This window comes from Elephas maximus, chromosome 4, assembly GCF_024166365.1.
Source record: "Elephas maximus indicus isolate mEleMax1 chromosome 4, mEleMax1 primary haplotype, whole genome shotgun sequence".
NCBI classification, from domain to species: domain Eukaryota; kingdom Metazoa; phylum Chordata; class Mammalia; order Proboscidea; family Elephantidae; genus Elephas; species Elephas maximus.
Genome location: NC_064822.1, coordinates 45290399 through 45309135, shown reverse-complemented (window position 1 = coordinate 45309135; position 18737 = coordinate 45290399). Strand labels below are relative to the sequence as shown.

Here is an 18737-nt window from a genome sequence, read left to right as displayed (position 1 = left end):
AAAAGCAGCCATGGAAAACCCTATGTAGCACAGGTCCGCTCTGACTCACACGGGGTCACCCTGAGTTGGAACTGACTCAGCGGCAACTGGTTTACTGGTTACTGGTCAGTACACTTCACACTGGCTAATATGAACACTTTTCCTCCTAAAAGCAAACACTTCAGTGCTGCCCCCGCCCCCACCAGCATGTTTTTTTTTATGGCGGAGAATGAAGTAATTGATGTAGACATCTCTATCATCATTATTTTTAGCTTTTGTATTAGTCAAGATTCTTTTATTTGCTATCAACAGAAACCCACACTGGTTATCTTAAGCCAAGAGGGGACTTTATTTGAATAATATAAGGATGTCTACTAGAATTGAAGAATGAATCAAACGACCAAGACGTGGGAAGGGAAAAACCAGACCTAACTTTGGGAATATCAGCAGAAGGTGTGTGTAGACCAACAGGGCGTAGCCGTTAATGTGACTCAGCTCCTGTGGCAACTACACCATGTGGGTTGGGGTCCCTAAGACCACCCTTATGTGTAGAGAGAAGGACTCATAGCACTCAGCATATAGCTGTACTCGTGGCTGAGATGTACTCCAGTGGTGTGAGAAGCTGGATCATCATAGAAAAAGGCACAGAGTCTGGAGGAATCCCTGTGTAGCTTCCTTATGCACTCTCCCTCTCATGAGGGGCCACACAGAGTGCACTCTTCCTCAAGTGATGAAAACTTAGCAACGTGTGTATGACATTTCTGCACAGGGAAGGCCAAGGTTTTTTTTGTGAGCTGCTAATGTAGGCACCCTCTGCTTATATCAAAATTTCACACTTCCAGAAGGAAAGCAGGTGATCGGCATAAACCTCATTGTCTGCACAAACAGGCTAGGCATTTTGGGCTACCTTTATCAGTTTTTTTTTTTTTTTTTTTTATCAGTTAGGGAAAGGTGGGAATCCTCCTGAAATCCAAGTTCTCAGACACCAGCCAAGGGCCAACCTTGTAAGCAGGCCTTTCTGAGGATAAGCAGTCTCAGGCTAACTCTCTTCCCACAACATGTCTCTGAATTCCAAGTCTCAAATTCTGGAAAGATTGAATCTGTCTCACCTTGACTCAGGTGTCTTTGGAATCCATTAACTGTGGCAGGGAGGCTGATTAGAGTAACATAGACATGGCTCCTGGAGACCCAATCCTTGGTATGGGAGGGTGCAGTTCTCAGAAAAGAGGAATTTAAAGTGAGCAAGAAGAATCTAGTTCTTGTGCTCCAAGTTTGAGGGCACTGGAGAGCTTTCACTCTTTTGCAATATGCTGAATCTCAGGACTTCTGTCCATCTGTTCAAGTAATACCACATATTTCTTGAGTATCTACTATGTGCCAGGCTCCTGAGCCAGATGCATCCCTCCAATATTTTCCATTTTATTTTGAAGAGAAATGTGCATGTGTATATGTGTTATGTTGTTTTCCCTAATCCCTCTGGCTTTGTTACGGGCTTGAACACCCAATTACTGTATTTTTACGCAAATAACATGTGCGTTATACGTTTTTGCCCTCTGCACCACCCCCTTGCGTATTATGTTCCTAGGCACGCTATGCATGTTACACGCATGGGTGAGTTATTTATGTTATTTCCCCCTAGTTTTCTTTTTTAAAATCAACTTTATTGAGTTATTTATGTACAACAAACCGCATCTGTTGAAAATGTACAATCCAATGCCTGTTGATAGATGTAGACAATTATGAAACCACCACCACAACGAAGCTACAAGTATTTCTATCACTCCCAGTTTTTTCCTGTGCTCCTTTGCAGGCTATTCCTCCCTCCCTAACTGCTGCAGCTGCAGACTGGGAGTTGGATCTTGCAGCCTAAAATATCTTTTAACAGGAAGGTTTTTTGTTGTTGTTGATGTTATTGTTTTAAGAATACCAAAAACCAAAACCAAACCCACTGTCATTGAGTCAATTCCAACTCATAGTGATCCTGTAGGACAGAGTAGAACTGCCCCATAGGATTTCCAAGGCTGTAAATCTTTACAGAAGCAGATTGTCACATCTTTCTCCTATGGAGCAGCTGGTGGGTTCGAATTACCAGCCTTTCGGTTAGCAGCTGAGTGCTTCACCACTGCACCACCAGGGCTCCTTTTTAAAATGAATATATTCATTCTATTGCTATGATGGAGCCCTGGTGGCACAGTGGTTAAGAGCTCGGCTGCTAATCAGAAGGTAGGCAGCTCAAATCCCCCAGCTGCACCTTGGAAACTCTATGGGGCAGTTCTCCTCTGTTCTGTAGGGTTGCTATGAGTCAAGAATCGACTTGATGGTTTATTGCTATAATATCATCCTTTTTAATATTTTGATTTCATGATTTGCTACAAAAATAATACAACAGAAGCACTTTTATCTAAAACATTTGAAACTGGAACCTGGTTAGTTAATTTTTAAAAAAGCAATTTAAAGAACGGAGAAGGAGCCCTGGAGGCACAACGGTTAAGTGCTCAGCTGCTAACCAGAAGGTTGGCAGTTTGAATCTACCCAGCAGCTCCGTAGGAGAAAAATCTAGAGATCAGCTCCCGTAAAGCTTACATGCTAGGAAGCCCTGTAGAGAAGTTCTACTCTGTCCTGTAGGATTGCTATGAGTCAGAATCGACTTGATGGCACACAACAACAAAGAACAGTGTCATGAAGAAATGAGAGATGACTTAAGTATTTTATTTTAGCTTAAATATGTATATTTTTTGTTTGTGTATATGCAAATCTTTGAAATGAAAAGAACCTATGAAAGCAGTCTGCTTGCGGAATATCTCTAGATCTTTCTGATTTCTTCCCCAATATTTTGCTTTTTTTCCCACAGTAACAGGCTTAGGAACAAATATAATGTACAACTATATGATTCTTCAAATATATAGTCAACTGGTGAAGACAGGTATGCCAGGTGTACTAGAGAGGAGTCTGCCAATCCAAAGCTCTCAGAGTGCAGTGGCAGCAAGTCATCTAAATGGCTGCAGTTAAAAGAGCTCTACGGTACATGTTCACTGTGAAGAATTTAGAAAATACGAGAAGCAGAAAGGAAACGCAAACCAGGAATTTCTACACTCAGGAATGATCGCTGTTAAGTTTTTGGTCAATTTCATTCATATGTATACTAATTCTCTTTCTCCACACACATATATGCAAACTAACAAAAAGTAAGCTTATGCTATATATACACCATTTTAGAGTCTTTTTTTCTATCTAAATAGACTGAATTTTTTTCATTTAGCATTCTTTTACAACATTATTTTGTAGTGACTATACAGAAATGAAGATTAGTTAAAATTATTATCGCGTGACCATCGGAAGACTTAGGGTCTATAAGAAGGTAGAGGAGTAATGACATGGAAATGTCAGTGAGGAATGAGGAAGCTTTGACTCCACCTTCAAAATCTGAGGGCTGTGGGTATGGGAGTCGGAGCAGCTTCACCTTCTACTCGTGTCCTCTGGGGAAGACCAGATTTCAGTTAGGACCAGGAGTATAAGAAATGTCTGGGGTGGGGGGGGATCTCATACTACCAAGAAAGCAGTGCCAGGAGCAGAGCGCATCCTTTGGGCCCGGGGTTCCTTCTCACAGAAGCTCCTAGTTTGGGGGAAGATTGATGAGAAGGCGGACAGAGAGAGAAAGCCTTCCCCTGGAGCTGAGACCCTGAATTTGAACTTTTAGCCTACTTTACTGTGAGAAAATAAACTTCTCTTTGTTAAAGCCATCCACTTGTGGTATTTCTGTTATGGCAGCACTAGATAACTAAGAATTTGGTACCAAGAGAGTGCTCTAACAGATACATAAAATGTGGAAGTGGTTTTGAAACTGTGAATGGATAGAAGACTTGGAAGAAACACCAGAGAAGGTGCAGATGGTAAGAAAGAGCAGCAGAGGACCTGCGGCAGCAGAACCAGGAGACCAGTGCTAGACACTGCTGGAGCCGACCCACGGAGCGAGAGAGCTGAGTGCCTGTGCACAAGAGTCTTCCTGGTGGAGTGAGGTACCTCCAGGCAATTATTGGTGGAGCTACAGAGCTTTGGAACAGGGCAGGGCAGATGCAGGCGTGAGACACAAGGAGCCGAGAGGCCAAGAAACCAGGAAGCAGAAGTTGAGGAGACAAGGAACGCAAAAAGCTGAGCTGCCTCAGTCTCAAAAGCTTCCACCAGGCACATATGGGCAGGAAGTTCCTATGGACGAAATGACCCCTCTGGTTATTGCAAAGAAGTCCTTAGGTACCCAGCTCCATCCTATGGAGGACAGAATGGAATGTGAATCTCCAGAGCCATATCTACTTCGAGATAATGAGTCATTTTCATGGCTTTCCATGGTGTCACAAAGTGTAGGTGACGATAACTTCAGTAACTTAGATGCTAATGAAACAGAAATTGATCCAGAAAACATGAGAGAAGAGTTCTTCAGAAGCTTAGCAGTGTTACTGGAAAATAAAGGTAATAACAGTAAGATGTTTTCTAAAACAAGGTACTGTCAATTGTTAAGGGAAGTGAGAGAGGCTAAAGCTAAGGAAAAAAGGAATCAGTTCACTACTGTTGTTTGGCTGGATTTGATGTGATCCTTGTCCAAGGAAATGAGAAACTGATTCAGGCTGTAAATGGGGAAACAGGTAAAATATGGTATTATTTACACAGCGAAAATTTGACATTCTGCATGATACGCATCTCAGTAATGGACATGGAGGACACACCTGCATGGAAAAAAAGAATTACAAGTGAAATATAAAAACATTACAAAAGAAGTTATTATGCTATACCTGACACTCTGCAAACCATGCTAACAGAAAAATTCAAAATCCAAGAAAATTTTAACATCACAGTCAATTAAGGAAGTTAACTTAAGATGCCAAGTGGATCTTATAGATATGCAATTGAATCCTGATGTGGAATACAAATTTATTATGCATTATCAAGACCTCCGTACACGGATAAGTGTTTTGAGGTCATTAAAATCCAAATGGCCCAAGGAAGTTGCACGTGCTCTTTTAGATATTTTTACAATTATTGGAGCACCCAGTGTCTGACAATGGGAGGGAATTTTCAAGCCAGATTGTTAGTGAACTCAGTAATATTTGGTCTGAGTTGAAAATTGTCCGTGGGAACCCTTGGACCTGCCAAAGCCAAAACTCTATGGAGAAAACTAATGTGGATATCCAAAATAGGATTATCTCCTGGAGGCAAGCTAACAACTTATCACACTGGGCTGAATTTTTGTGGTTCATTCAGATGACCCAAAATCAGCCCTAACACAGAGACATGCAACAGACTCCAAGAGAAGGTACATTTAGCCCTGAAGCAAAACCGGGCCTGTTTCATTCTCAGTTAACTGAAGAACTTGTGGCCAGCCTGAGCACAGAAAATGAGTTAGAACAAGCTGACGAAGAGTTAGAAAATACTTTAAGACCCAGTATGAAGAAAACATTGAGACTGGAACAGATAGTAGTAATATTGAAGAGAACCTTTTTATTACAAGGAAGATGGCGGAAAAAAAACCTTCTGAAAGTAGACCAAGATTTTTATCTTGTGTAGTTTGTGAAAAAGAATGCACAGGTGCTAAGAGTTGTATATCATGGGATGGAAATGTCCATGCAATCTGTGGAGTGCCCTCAAAGTGAGACTGATGGCGATGGCCGCAGGATAACTTGTAGTCTTTGTTATAAGACCACTCCAATGAAAAGGAAACATGATGAGCCTCAAAGACGTCTGGCTGTTCGACCATGTAAAATGCTAAAGCCTTCAGAGACACTGTTTTTACCAGGAAAAGGAAGAGATTGAATGGCGAAACAAGCTTCACTGGATTTTTTTGTCAATAAGAGACACACTTTCTGAAGACAGTAGTAATAGGAAAAGAAATGGTAACAATGGAAGTCATTCTCAAAAAGTGAAAACCAAGTGAATGCATACTAGTTTTACTTGGAAGTACGATCCCTCATATACTGAGTTTGGTGTAGTAGCCGTGATTGATGGTGAAGTGCTAAAACCACAGCGTGTTATTTGTGGAGCTATACTGGCTAATGAAGCAAATGAAACCATCAAAACTTAAGTGGCATTTATATTCAAAACATAAAGAAATAAGTTCATAACCAGAAGAATTCTTTGAAAGGAAAAGTGAATTAAAAAGCCAACCAAAGCAGGTGTTTAATGTTTCACATACAAAATTTAGTACTTTGTGGGCTTCTTATAAGGTAGCACTTCCAGTTGCTAAGTCTAAAACGCTGTACACAATTGCCAAAAGAAGTTTACTTGGAAATGTTGGGTGAACCTGCAGCAAAAAAAAGTAGCTCAAGTACCACTTTCCAATGATACCATAGCTCGATGTATTCGGGAACTGGCTAATGATATGGAAGACCAACTCATAGAACAAATAAACCTAGCAAAGCACTTTCCTTTGCAACTTGGTGGATGCAGAGATATGGCTAATGTGGTAATTCTTTTAGTATACGTGAGGTTCAAACATGATGGTATAAGGGAAGAATTCTTTTTTCAGCTGCTTTGCCTACAAACGGAAACCCTCGTGGCATAGTGGTTAAGTGCTACAGCTGCTAACCAAAAGGTCGGCAGTTCAAATCCACCAGACACTCCTTGGAAACTCTATGGGACAGTTCTACCCTGTCCCATAGGGTCGCTATGAGTCGGAATTGACTTGACGGCAATGAGTTTGGGGTTTTTTTTTTTTTGCCTACAAACAACTAGCTCAGAACTATATGAAGCTGTGAAGAACTACATTGTCAACAAATGTGGGTTGGAATTTAAGTTCTGTGGAAGAGTATGTTCTGATGGTGCAGCTTCAGTGACAGGAAAACATTCTGAAGTGATTGCACCAGAATGTAAAACAACCCATTGCTTCGTTCATTGGGAAAGTCTTGCTATGAAAAAATATCAGCTGAACTAAATAGCGTGCTTGCCGACATAGAAAAAATTGTGAATTATGTGAAGGCCAATGCGTTAAATTCAAGGTTATTCTCTTTTTTTATGCGATAATATGGAAACTGATCATAAGAAACTGTTGCTGCATGCTGATTATCGTGGGGAAAAATTTCCTTGAGAATGTTTGAATTACGAGATGAACTCTTAGTGTTTCTGCAAAGCAAGAAAGCAGTTTGCTCCCAGCTTTTTAAAGACCGAATTGGACAGCCAGACTTGTCTGATATCTTCAGCATTTTTAATGACCTTAATGCTTCTATGCAAGGAAAGAACGCAGCATGTTTTCCAATGGCTGATCAACTTGAAGGACAAAAAGAAAAGTTAGAAACGTGGAAAAGTAGAGTGTCTGCAGATTGTTATGACATGTTCCATAATTTAACAACAATTATCAGTGAAGTAGGTAATGATCTTGACGTTGTACATCTGTGAAAAGTCATCAATGAGCATCTAACAAATATGTTAAAATGTTTTGAATTTTATTTTCCATCAAAAGGAGATCCACAAATAGGAAATTCATGGATCCAAAATCCATTTCTTTCATCAAAAAATAATTTAAGTCTAACTGTGTCCCTACAGGATAAGTTGTTGAAGCTGGCTACTGATGAAGGATTGAAGATGAATTTTGAAAATACAGCATCACTTACTTCATTTTAGGTAAAAGTTAAAAATGAGTATCCTGAGCTTGCTGAGATTGCTTTAAAATCGCTTCTATTCCCTTCAACATACCTCCGTGAAACTGGCTTCTCTAAGCCTTGTTAGAACAAACCACAGAAACTCACTTTAAATATTCATTATCTCCTGTGGGTAGCATTGTCATCAATTTAACCTCAACTAGACAAATTCACAAGCAAGAAGCAATCTCATTTGTCACATTAAAAACTTTAAATATTGATATATAAGGTGTCCAAAGTATGGATATAGACAGTGTGAGGAATTTGCTATTTCACTTTTAACTCTATTTAGTTAAAATTATAGAACTCTGAAAAGCTGTGAGTATAATTAGTAGCAATTCTTTATGTAAATTGCCTATATGTACACTTTCATTGAAGATTGTGTAAAGTTTTTAGAATTCTTTTTATTTTTCCCTATTACGTTTGTTATATTTATTAAAATGTCATTTTACATCTGTTAATTCTAATAAAAATTTGGTCTTGTTACAAAAAAAAGAAAGATATTCAGGGAAGAGGCTAAGAATGTAGTAAATTTTGTTAATCATGAAACAGCATTCCAGGGGTCACAGTGCAGCATCTGGGAGGGATAGAGGGAAGGCAAATGAGATTGGTCTGTTAGAGAAAATCAGAACAATGAAAGGAGGGCCTGAGAGAAAGTAGATTTCCAGGATGGATATAGGATGCTGTGCCCAGAACTATCGGGGAGGAGAATATTCCTCTCTCTGGGTCTGCCAAAACAGCCTGTGCCACATGTTCTTGGGGGGTGAGCAGTGTCATTTTGTGCCAATTCCCATATCCATATTCTAGTGTACCATTAAAAGCCTGCCTAGTGAGTAGTTAGAAATAGAAGCAGTGATATTTAGGAGCTGACGTGAGTTTGTTAAGAAAATGTTTTCAGTAGGGGTGCTAGATTCCTATGAGGGTGTTAATAAAAATCGGAAACCCTGGTGGTGTAGTGGTTAAGTGCTGCGGCTGCTAACCAAAGGGTCGTTAATACCCCTGTATATTTATTATTGTACTTATCACACTAAAGATGTAGTTTTGTGGATGATAATTGAAGCCATGGAAAGTGAAGGAGACCACCCAGAAAGAAACAGATTGAGAAGAAGGCTCTGAACAGACCCAAGGAACACCAATGTTTTAGAGATGGGCAAAGAAGAGGAGCCCCTAGAAGTGACTGCAGTTGAGTAACCAGTGAGGTAGGAGGAAATCCAGGAGCTTGCAATGCTGTAGAGCCTAGGCAAGATTTTTTTTTTTTTTTTTTTAAAGCAGAGAGTGGTCAACAGAGGCAATGCCTTCGATATAGTCTATCTAGATTTCAGCACCAAATATGAAGATATAGTCGTTTCCTGGGGCAACCATTACTACAAACTTGGTGGCCTAAAACATCAGAAATTTATTTCACAGTTTGGGAGACTACAGGTCTGAAGTTAAGGTGTCATTAGGGCTATGCTTTCTCTGAAGGCTGTAGGAGATGTAGGAGAGGACCTTTACTTGTCTCTCCCTAGCTTCTGGTAGTTACCAGCAATCCTTGGCATTCCTTGGCTTGTAGCTGTTATCTCTTCTCTTGTGTTCACATGGCCTTCTTTCTGTGTCACCGTGTGTTTTCACATGGCCTTTTTAGAAGGACACCAGTCATTGGGTTTAGGGCCTATCCTAATCCATCCAGCATGACCGCATTTTCACTTAATTAGATCTGCAAAGACCCTATTTCCAAATAAGGTGACATTCTGAGGTTCTGAGTTGGACACAAATTCTGAGGTTCTGAGTTGGGGGATCCTATTCAACCCAGAGGAACTCTGGTGGTGCAAATGGTTATTTGCTCAATTGCTAACTGAAAGGTTGGTGGTTCGAACCCACTCGGCAGCTCTGCTGGAGAAATATCTGGGAATCTGCTTTTGTAAAGATTACAGCCAAGAAAACCCTGTGGAACAGTTCTACTCTGTTGCATGAGGTTACTACGAGTTGAAAACGACTCATGCAACAGCAACAACAAATTCAACCCAGTACAGAAGGTTTTCTTCTTTATAAAACAGGGACTAAAAACTTAAATTAAGGTTGAGAATACCATCACGTGTCTGTCAGCTTGTCATACGGTGTGTGTGTTGCTGTGATACTGGAAGTTTTGCTACTGGCATTTCAGATACCAGCAGGGTCACTTTGGTGAATAGATTTCAATGAAGTTTCTAGACTAAGACAGACTAGGAAGAAGAACCTGGCAGTCTATTTCCAAAAAAATTGGCCAGTGAAAACCTTACAAATAGCAGCAGAACATTGCTGTGCTGGAAGATGAGCCCCTCAGGTTGGAAGGCACTCAAAATACTAATGAGAAAGAGCTGCCACCTCAAAGTAGGGTTGACCTTAATAACACAGTTGGAGTCAAGCTTTCGGAACCTTCATTTGCTGATTTGCCACCACTCGAAATGTGAATAACAGCTGTAAACACCCATTAATAATCGAAATGTGGAGTGCATGATGTATGAATCTCAGGAATCGGAAGTTGTCAAAAATGACATGGAATGCATAAACATCGATATCGTAGGCATTAGTAAGCTGAAATGGACTGGTACTGGCCATTTTGAATCAGACAATCATATGGCCTGCTATGGCGGGAATGAAAACTTGAAGAGGAATGACATTGCATTCATTGCCAAAAAGAATATTTCAAGATCTATCCTGAAGTACAATGCTGTCAGTAAATGGATGATATCCATACACCTACAAGGAAGACCAGTTAATACGAATGTTATTCAAATTTATGCACCAACAACTAAGGCCAAAGATGAAGAAATTGAAGATTTTTACCAACTTCTGCAGTCTGAAATTGATCAAACATGCAATCAAGATGCATTGATAATTACTGGTGATTTGAATGCAAAAGTTGAAAACGAAGAAGGATTGGTAGTTCGAAAACATGGCTTTGGTGATAGAAACTATACCGGAGATCACATGATAGAATTTTGCAAGATCAATGACTTCTTCATTTCAAATACCTTATTCCAAGAACATAAATGGTGACAATACACGTGAACCTCACCAGACGGAATAACAGGAATCAAATCTACTGTTGTTAGGTGCTGTCAAGCTGGTTCCGACTCATAGCGACCCTGTGCACAACAGAACGAAACACTGCCCAGTCCTGAGTCATCCTTACAATCGTTGTTATGCTTGAGCTCATTGTTGCAGGCACTATGTCAGTCCACCTCGTTGAGGGTCTTCCTCTTTTCCACTGACCCTGTACTCTGCCAAGCATGATGTCCTTCTCCAGGGACTGATCCCTCCTGACAACATGTCCAAAGTATGTAAGACACAGTCTCGCCATCCTTGCTTCTAAGGAGCATTCTGGTTGTACTTCTTCTGAGACAGATTTGTTCCTTCTTTTGGCAGTCCATGGTACACTCAGTATTCTTCATCAACACCACAGTTCAAAGATGTCAATTCTTCTCCAGTCTTCCTTATTCATTGTCCAGCTTTCACATGCATATGATGCAATTAAAAATAGCATGGCTTGGGTCAGGCACACCTTAGTCTTCAAGATGACATCTTTGCTCTTCAACACTTTAAAGAGCTCCTTTGCAGTGGATTTATCCAATGCAATGCGTCTTTTGATTTCTTGACTACTGCTTCCATGGTTGTTGATTGTGGATCCAAGTAAAATGAAATCCTTGACAACTTCAGTCTTTTCTCTGTTTATCATGATGTTGCTCATTGGTCCAGTTGTGAGGGTTTTTGTTTTCTTTATGTTGAGGTGTAATCCATACTGAAGGCTGTGGTCTTTAATCTTCATTAGTAAGTGCTTCAAGTCCTCTTCACTTTCAGCAAGCAAGGTTGTGTCATCTGCATAACACAGGTTGTTAATGAGTCTTCCTCCAATCCTGATGCCCCATTCTTCTTCATATAGTCCAGCTTCTCAGATTATTTGCTCAGCATACAGGTTAAATAGGTATGGTGAAAGAATACAATCCTGATGCACACCTTTCCTGACTTCAAACCAATCAGTATCCCCTTGTTCTGTCTGAACAACTGCCTCTTGATCTGTATAAAGTTTCCTCATGAGCACAACTAAGTGTTCTGGAATTCCCATTCTTTGCAATGTTATCCATAATTTATTATTGAGATGTTTCAACAAACAGATGCAGCGCTGGAGGTGCTCACTTGTCTATGCCACAAAATATGCAAGACAGCTTCCTGGCCAACCGACTGGAAGAGATCCATATTTATGCCTATTCCCAAGAAAGGTGATCCAACGAAATGTGGAAATTATGGAACAATACCATTAATATCACATGCAAGCAAAATTTTGCTGAAGATCTTTCAAAAACAGCTGCAGCAGTATATTGACAGGGAACTACCAGAAATTCAGGCCAGTTTCAGAAGAGGACGTGGAACCAGGGATATCATTGCCGATGTCAGATGGATCCTGGCTGAAAGCAGAGAATACCAGAAGGATGTTTACCTGTGTTTTTTTGACTATGCAAAGGCATTTGACTGTATGAATCATAACAAATTATGGATAACATTGCGAAGAATGGGAACTCCAGAACACTTAATTGTACTCATGAGGAACCTTTACATAGATCAAGAGGCAGTTGTTCAGACAGAACAAGGGGATACTGATTGGTTTAAAGTCAAGAAAGATGTGTGTCAGAGTTGTATCCTTTCACCATACTTACTCCGTCTTTATGCTGAGCAAAAAATCTGAGAAGCTGGACTATATGAAGAAGAATGGGGCATCAGGATAGGAGGAAGACTCATTAACAGCCTGCGATATGCAGATGACACAACCTTACTTGTTCAAAGTGAAGAGAACTTGAAACACTTACTGATGAAAATTGAAGACCACAGCCTTCAGTATGGATTACTCCCCAACATAAAGAAACAAACATCCTCACAACTGGACCAATAAGCAACATCATGATAAATGGAGAAAAGATTGATGATGTGAAAGATTTCATTTTACTTGCATCCACAATCAACAGCCACGGAAGTAGCAGTCAAGAAATCAAATGACACATTGCATTGGGCTACTTTGCTGCGAAAGATCTCTTTAAAGTGTTAAAAAGCAAAGATGTCACTTTAAGGACTAAGGTGCACCTTACCCAAGCCATGGTGTTTTCAGTCTCCTCATAAGCTTGTGAAAGCTGAACAGTGAATAAAGAAGACCAAGAGAAATTTTGATGCATTTTCATTACGGTGTTGGCAAAGAGTATTGAATATACCATGGGCTGCCAAAAGAACGAACAAATCTGTCATGGAAGAAATACAGCCAGATTGCTCATTAGAAGCTAGGATGGCAAGACTTCGTCTCACATTCTTTGGACGCGTTATCAGGAGGGATCATTTCCGGGAGAAGGATATCATGCTTGGTAAAGTAGAGGGTCAGCGAACAATTGAAAAACCCTCAAAGAGATGGAGTAACACAGTGGCTGCAACAATGGACTCAAGCATAACAAGAATTGTGAGGATGGCGTAGGATGGGGCAGTGTTTCATTCTGTTGTACATAGGGTCACCATGAGTCAGAACCAACTCGATGGCACCTAACAATAACGACAACAAAATAGTCTAAGATAGGATTGGGTTTATTGAAAGATAATGACTTCCATTTTAGTGGAGTCCAGGCAGTCACTCAACTGGGATTTTATAAAGGGTATTTTTTTTTTTGGTGTTATATGAGTGACTAAATAATCTCTAAAATCTTTTCCTAATCTTTTATGAGTTATAAAATAACTATGTACCTGGGGTCTTTGAGACATAAGGGAGGAAATGAAAAGTTGATTTTGTAGTTCTACCTACAAATTTTTATTTTTATGTTAAGATACAAGATATAAAATATGAAAATATTTCAGGAAAAAACTATAGTTATGCATAATCTCAGCATTTGAGCAATATCTTCAGTTTTGGGGGTATTTCTAATGCTTATCCATCTACATAGCTGTTTTTTACAAATGTGCCTGCTGTTCTATTTCCTTTTTTTTTTTTCCTTCCAGTAGCTTCAGCTATCACAAGATAAATTTAAGTAAATCCATATGTTTACTGAGATTCTGATAGTCTTTAAACCTGAAAATCAATGGCAGATGTAGTGGGCAGGAACAATGCATAAAAAATGTCTAAAGCCACAAAGCCTTCTTTCAAAAGCTGATTTTGCACTTGTGGGCATTTCCTAAACTGTTTGTGTTGTTTTGTTTTCCCCTGAATTAGTTGATCATGGCCTTGCCAGATTGGTGACAGTATATCGTGAACACGGTCATAAAGCTGCCAAAATCAACCCTCTCTTTACGGGACAAGCCCTGCTGGAGAATGTGCCTGAAATTCAAGGTCTTGTGGAGACCCTTCAAGGACCCTTTAATACCACAGGTAAAGCTCATTAACAGCCATGGTGGGAGCAGAGAACTGCCAATGTGAGCTGGGAATCAGTATCTTTGGACTGTCATAACAAAGCACCAGAAAGTGGGTTGCTTAAAAATGACAAGAAATTTATTCTTTTGTAGTTCTGGAGGCAAGAAGTTTGAATTCAGGGTGCCAGCAGGACCTTGCTCTCTCTGAAGGCTCTAGGGGAAGATCCTTTCTTGTCTCTGGCAGCTTCTGGTAGCCCCAGGCATTCCCTGGCTTGTAGCTGCAGCATAATTCTAATCTCTGCCTCCATAGTGATATGGCCCTCTTTCTGCTGTGCCTGTACCCTACTCCAGTATGACTTCGTGTTAACCTAACTGATAGCACGTTTAAAAACCCTGTTTCCAAAAAGTCATGCTCACAGGTACTGGGACTTCAACATATGTTTTTGGGAGACACAGCTCAATCCATAACAAGCTCCGTTCTCCGTTCTTGAAGAAGCTGCATGCCCACCGGAGCTGAGGCTTCTCTGAGGAGACAATGAGGAGCATGTTTCAAGTGCTGTCAGGGAGGAGGAGTCTTGAGGCACTAGAGTGGTCTTCTGAGAGGGCTTGTTTCTTGTGTTCAAAACTTATTGAGCTCCTGTATGTGCCAGAGGAGCCCTGGTGGCACAATGGCTAAGTGCTCAGCTGCTAACTGGAAGGTTAGCAGTTCTAACCCACCAAGTGGCTCCATGGGAGAAAGACCTGACAATCTGCTCCCATAAAGATCTATAAAATGTTATATATAGTAGTAGCCTAGAAAACCCTATGGGGCAGTTCTACTCTGTCACATGGTATTTTGCTAAGTCAAAGTTGACTCAACGGCACCCAACAATAACAACAACATGAGCCATACACTTTATATGTTAATACATTCTTGCAACCACCCCCGGAAGTTGTTACTACCATCTTAATGGAGATACTCAGAATTTAAATAACTTGTAGCTAGAAAGTGGAAGAGGTGGAATGATGACAACCCAGGTCTGACTACTTTCAAAGCCTCTCTTCTTTACTGCAGCCTGTGTTCTTGCCCATAACTTTCTACTTTTCCTAACCTGGGAACTCCAATAAAGTTGGGCCTGCATCACCAATCATGATCTTGGGGTCCTGCCTCATGTTACTTCTTAAAGGTAATCTTGGAAATGTCAAATTCTGGTTATTTATCAATTAGTAATATCCTGGCTATTTATTGTTTATAAATTTATAAACTACTATAGAACAGGAGACCCTGGTGGCATAATGGTTAAGTGCTACAGATGCTAACCAGAGGGTCGGCAGTTTGAATCTGCCAGGCGCTCCTTGGAAACTCTACGGGGCAGTTCTACTCTGTCCTATAGGGTCATTATGAGTCAGAATCGACTGGACAGCACTGGGTTTTTGGTTTACCAAAGAACAGTGGCTTTAAAAGCACAACACTTTATTATCTGTTATGGTTCTGGGGATTGACTGAACCCAGGCAGGTCATTCTCAGCTGGGGTCTCTCATGAAGTTCCAGTCAAACAATGGTCAGGCTGGAGTCATTTAAAGATTCAGTCACTCACATGTCTAGGGTCTATGACTCAAACAGCTGGGGCTGGAATTCAGCTCCTTGGGTATTTCTCTCTATGCCTGTGTAGTCTCTCCACATGGTTTCTCCAGCTTGGTGGCTTCAAAGTAACCAGACTTCTTATATGATGGCTCTCAGGACTCGAAAGGTATGTGTCTCTACAAAGGGAGCCAGGCAGAAACTGTATATCACTTTTTATGACCTAGCCTTGAGAGTCACATGGTGTCACTTCTGCCAAACTCTACTAGTCAAGGCAGTTACAGAGGCTGCCTAGGTTCAAGGGGAGGGGATAAAGACACCACTTGTGGTGGGAGAGTGGCAAGGCTCTGGAAAAACATGTGGGATAAGAAATAGAGTTGAAGCCACTTTTGGAATATTCAATCTTTGAAAAAGAAAATTCTGCCAAAATTAAAATATGTGTGAAGACATTTTGTGATCTATAAAATGTTATATATATTGAGTAGTAGTTAATTACGTATGTATTAAGGGCAGGGACAGTTGAATGAAAATTTGAAGTGTATATATACTGACTTAATGCCAGAAGACATTTAGAGTTAAGGTTGTGTGTGTATATGTTGTCTTAGTCACTACTCAAAATGTTAAATCCTTGGTCATCTGACATCTCTGATCTGCTGATATGATTCTTCTCCTTTAGTTCATCTTCCTCCCACTGTTATCTCCCCAGCTCTTTATCGTGTCCTTTGGAACTCCATTCCATTGCACCCTCCCATCCTCGACCTATTTACACAACATCCCATCAATGTTTCTCTCTTAACTGCAGCCTGAAAGTTCAAGTTTCTTGAAGTTCCCTGTTCCTTTGCAGCTTTCAAGTAGAAGCTGCCTATTTTCTCTCTTTGAGGTATTTCAAGTCTCAGGGGAGGAGGAAGGATAGAGAAAGCCCTACATGGCTACTTCCTCCCACCTTCTAAGAGAAATTCCTCCTGCTTTACAACTCATGCTGTATGGCTATACCTTCTTTTGCCTTACTGCAGTGACTACTGACCTCCAGTTCATTCCATCTGTTATCTGACTCGATCTTCCTCTTCATGACAACTCTTGCCATTACTTGGGAGACTTGAACATCCACATCAGCACTTCATGTGACAACACAGTCTACCACTGTGGCTTTCTTTAGTCCAAGACCATCACGTACAATCCACTTTAGCTGCTATGTCTCTGAAATCTTAATTACAATATTTAACACTCTTACCGTAATTAATCCATCCTTCCAGCTACTTTACTTTACCAGGCCTACTACCATTGAGCTTTGAGCTCAGTCTGACCCCTGGTTCTTTAGCTTCTCCATTTTTTCCCAGTTAACCAATTCCTTTCTGGCTTTTCCTCCTTTGCTTCCCGATATAAGCCCCGTCATTTCAACCAGTTTCACTACCACCCTCAACTTTCTTGCATCCTTATCTTCTGCTGCATTTGTACTACAAGTTTTCAATGGTAATAGTACAAAGATATGGATTTTTCAGGCTTTCTAGTGAACTAAGCGTGATTGATCCATGCAACCATGGTTCCACTCCAGGTTCACAATTTCAACCAGTCCTATTAATGCCACCCAGCTATCCTTTGATTCATCCTTAGTCATATCCCATTAAGACTCATCTTGAAATATCCCTACTCCTTCTGCCCTCTTAAAATGATGCCTGCCCTTCTGCCCTCACCCTCATCCTCCTACTTCACTGATAGGAACCACTTTTGCTCCCTGACTTACAAGGTTATCTAATTCTAGACCCAGCCACAACTCTCTCACCTTTCTTGAGGAAGAAGTATCTCTTAGCTTATCCTTGGCTAATCCTTCTACCAACCTATGGTTCTTGCTCCCTTTGCCTCCTCTGGGATCTCAGTTCATGAATTATCTTCTCTTCAACTCCTCTTCTCCACAGGCTTCTTCTTTTCAGCATATAAAGTCAAGGTTTTTACATCTTTAAGATCCTTTCTTCATCCCTCCACCTTTTTAACTACTGCCTTTAATTCTTCTTACTTTTCTAGCCAAGATTCTTGAATAGCCTGTGGAAATTGTTCCTATTTCCTTACCTCTAATTTATGGCTCAGTGGTTAATTGTCTGGCTGCTAACCAAAAGGTTGGCAGTTGGAATCCACCAGCTGGTCATTGGAAACCATATGGGGCAGTTCTACTATGTCCAATAGTGTTGCTATGAGTCCGAATCAACTCAACAGCAAAGGGTTTTTAATTTACTATTATACCAACTTTGATCTCCCTTTTCTCTACTGGTCTACTGAAATTTCTCTTGAAGATTTTACCAGTCCACTTAACTGCCAAATCAAATAGAAAATTTTAGCCCTTATTTGATTTATTTTAGTGGCACTACAAATGGCTGATCATTTCCTTCTTTAGTGTCCTATAAAAAGTGACTTTCTTCCACTTTTTTGAACATGCTTTCTGTCAGACCATGAGAACGTGCTCACTGCTCTTGCTGACCAGACTTAAACTGATTTTTTTCTTTTTTTTGAAATTACCTTTCTGCCCTGCTGCCCTTTTGTATTTAATATTTTGAACTATTCCAAGCTCGCATTTGAGAACACTCTCCTTTGATTTCTTAGGACACCAGCCTGCTCATCCCACTCTCCTCCCCACCCCACAACCACACACACATAACACTCAACAGTCTTGGAGAAGAATTTGGGTAGTCTTGGTTCCCATAACACTCCTCTTTCCTGTCCTTCCTCCTCTACCTTTCAGATCTTTTTCATCTCTTTTGTGGGATCCTCTTCAAGGGGTAAGATGTAGCAACCATCCTGCTCTGTGAAGCTTGCCAAGTAGCTTGCCAAGGTAGACTTCAATATTCCTTCATCTATGCTCTCACAGTACTGTAGGCAACCCTCAACAATAGCACATTTACCAAAACAAACAAAACATTTAACTTGACATCAGAATAAAACTACCTTAAAAATATTTTCAAATCCTCCATTCAGCATTTGACTGAGACATGAAGGTACTTAACGCAAAGTACATTCTTCTTACTGGAAGAAACCACCAGTCTATAGGGTCACTATGAGTTGGAATCGACTCGATGGCAATGGGTTTGGTTTGGTTGGTATATGACATATTGTTGTTATTTGTCTCTAAATCTTTCTTCTCCTGTAAGGCTATGATTTTCCTTGAGGGAAAAGACTGTTTCTTAGTCATGTTTGTACACTCAGTGCTAACACAGTTCCTGGCATGAATGAATACTCCAGACCTGTTTATA

General features: G+C 40.4%; 1 protein-coding gene across 2 annotated transcripts in view; it reads left to right on the top strand.

The window, feature by feature from the left end:
• The window catches only part of DHTKD1 (dehydrogenase E1 and transketolase domain containing 1), a 79810-nt gene that overhangs the window by 8416 nt on the left and 52657 nt on the right, over positions 1–18737 (top strand). The window contains exons 1-2 of one of the 2 annotated variants that reach the window (XM_049881974.1): positions 13869–13956; positions 14992–15103. In XM_049881974.1, the coding sequence (XP_049737931.1) occupies positions 15067–15103 (37 nt within the window). In that variant the 5' untranslated portion in view covers positions 13869–13956; positions 14992–15066. Of the gene's footprint in view, positions 1–13800; positions 13957–14991; positions 15104–18737 lie in introns of those variants that run through there. The other variant, XM_049881973.1, reaches the window with a different exon arrangement.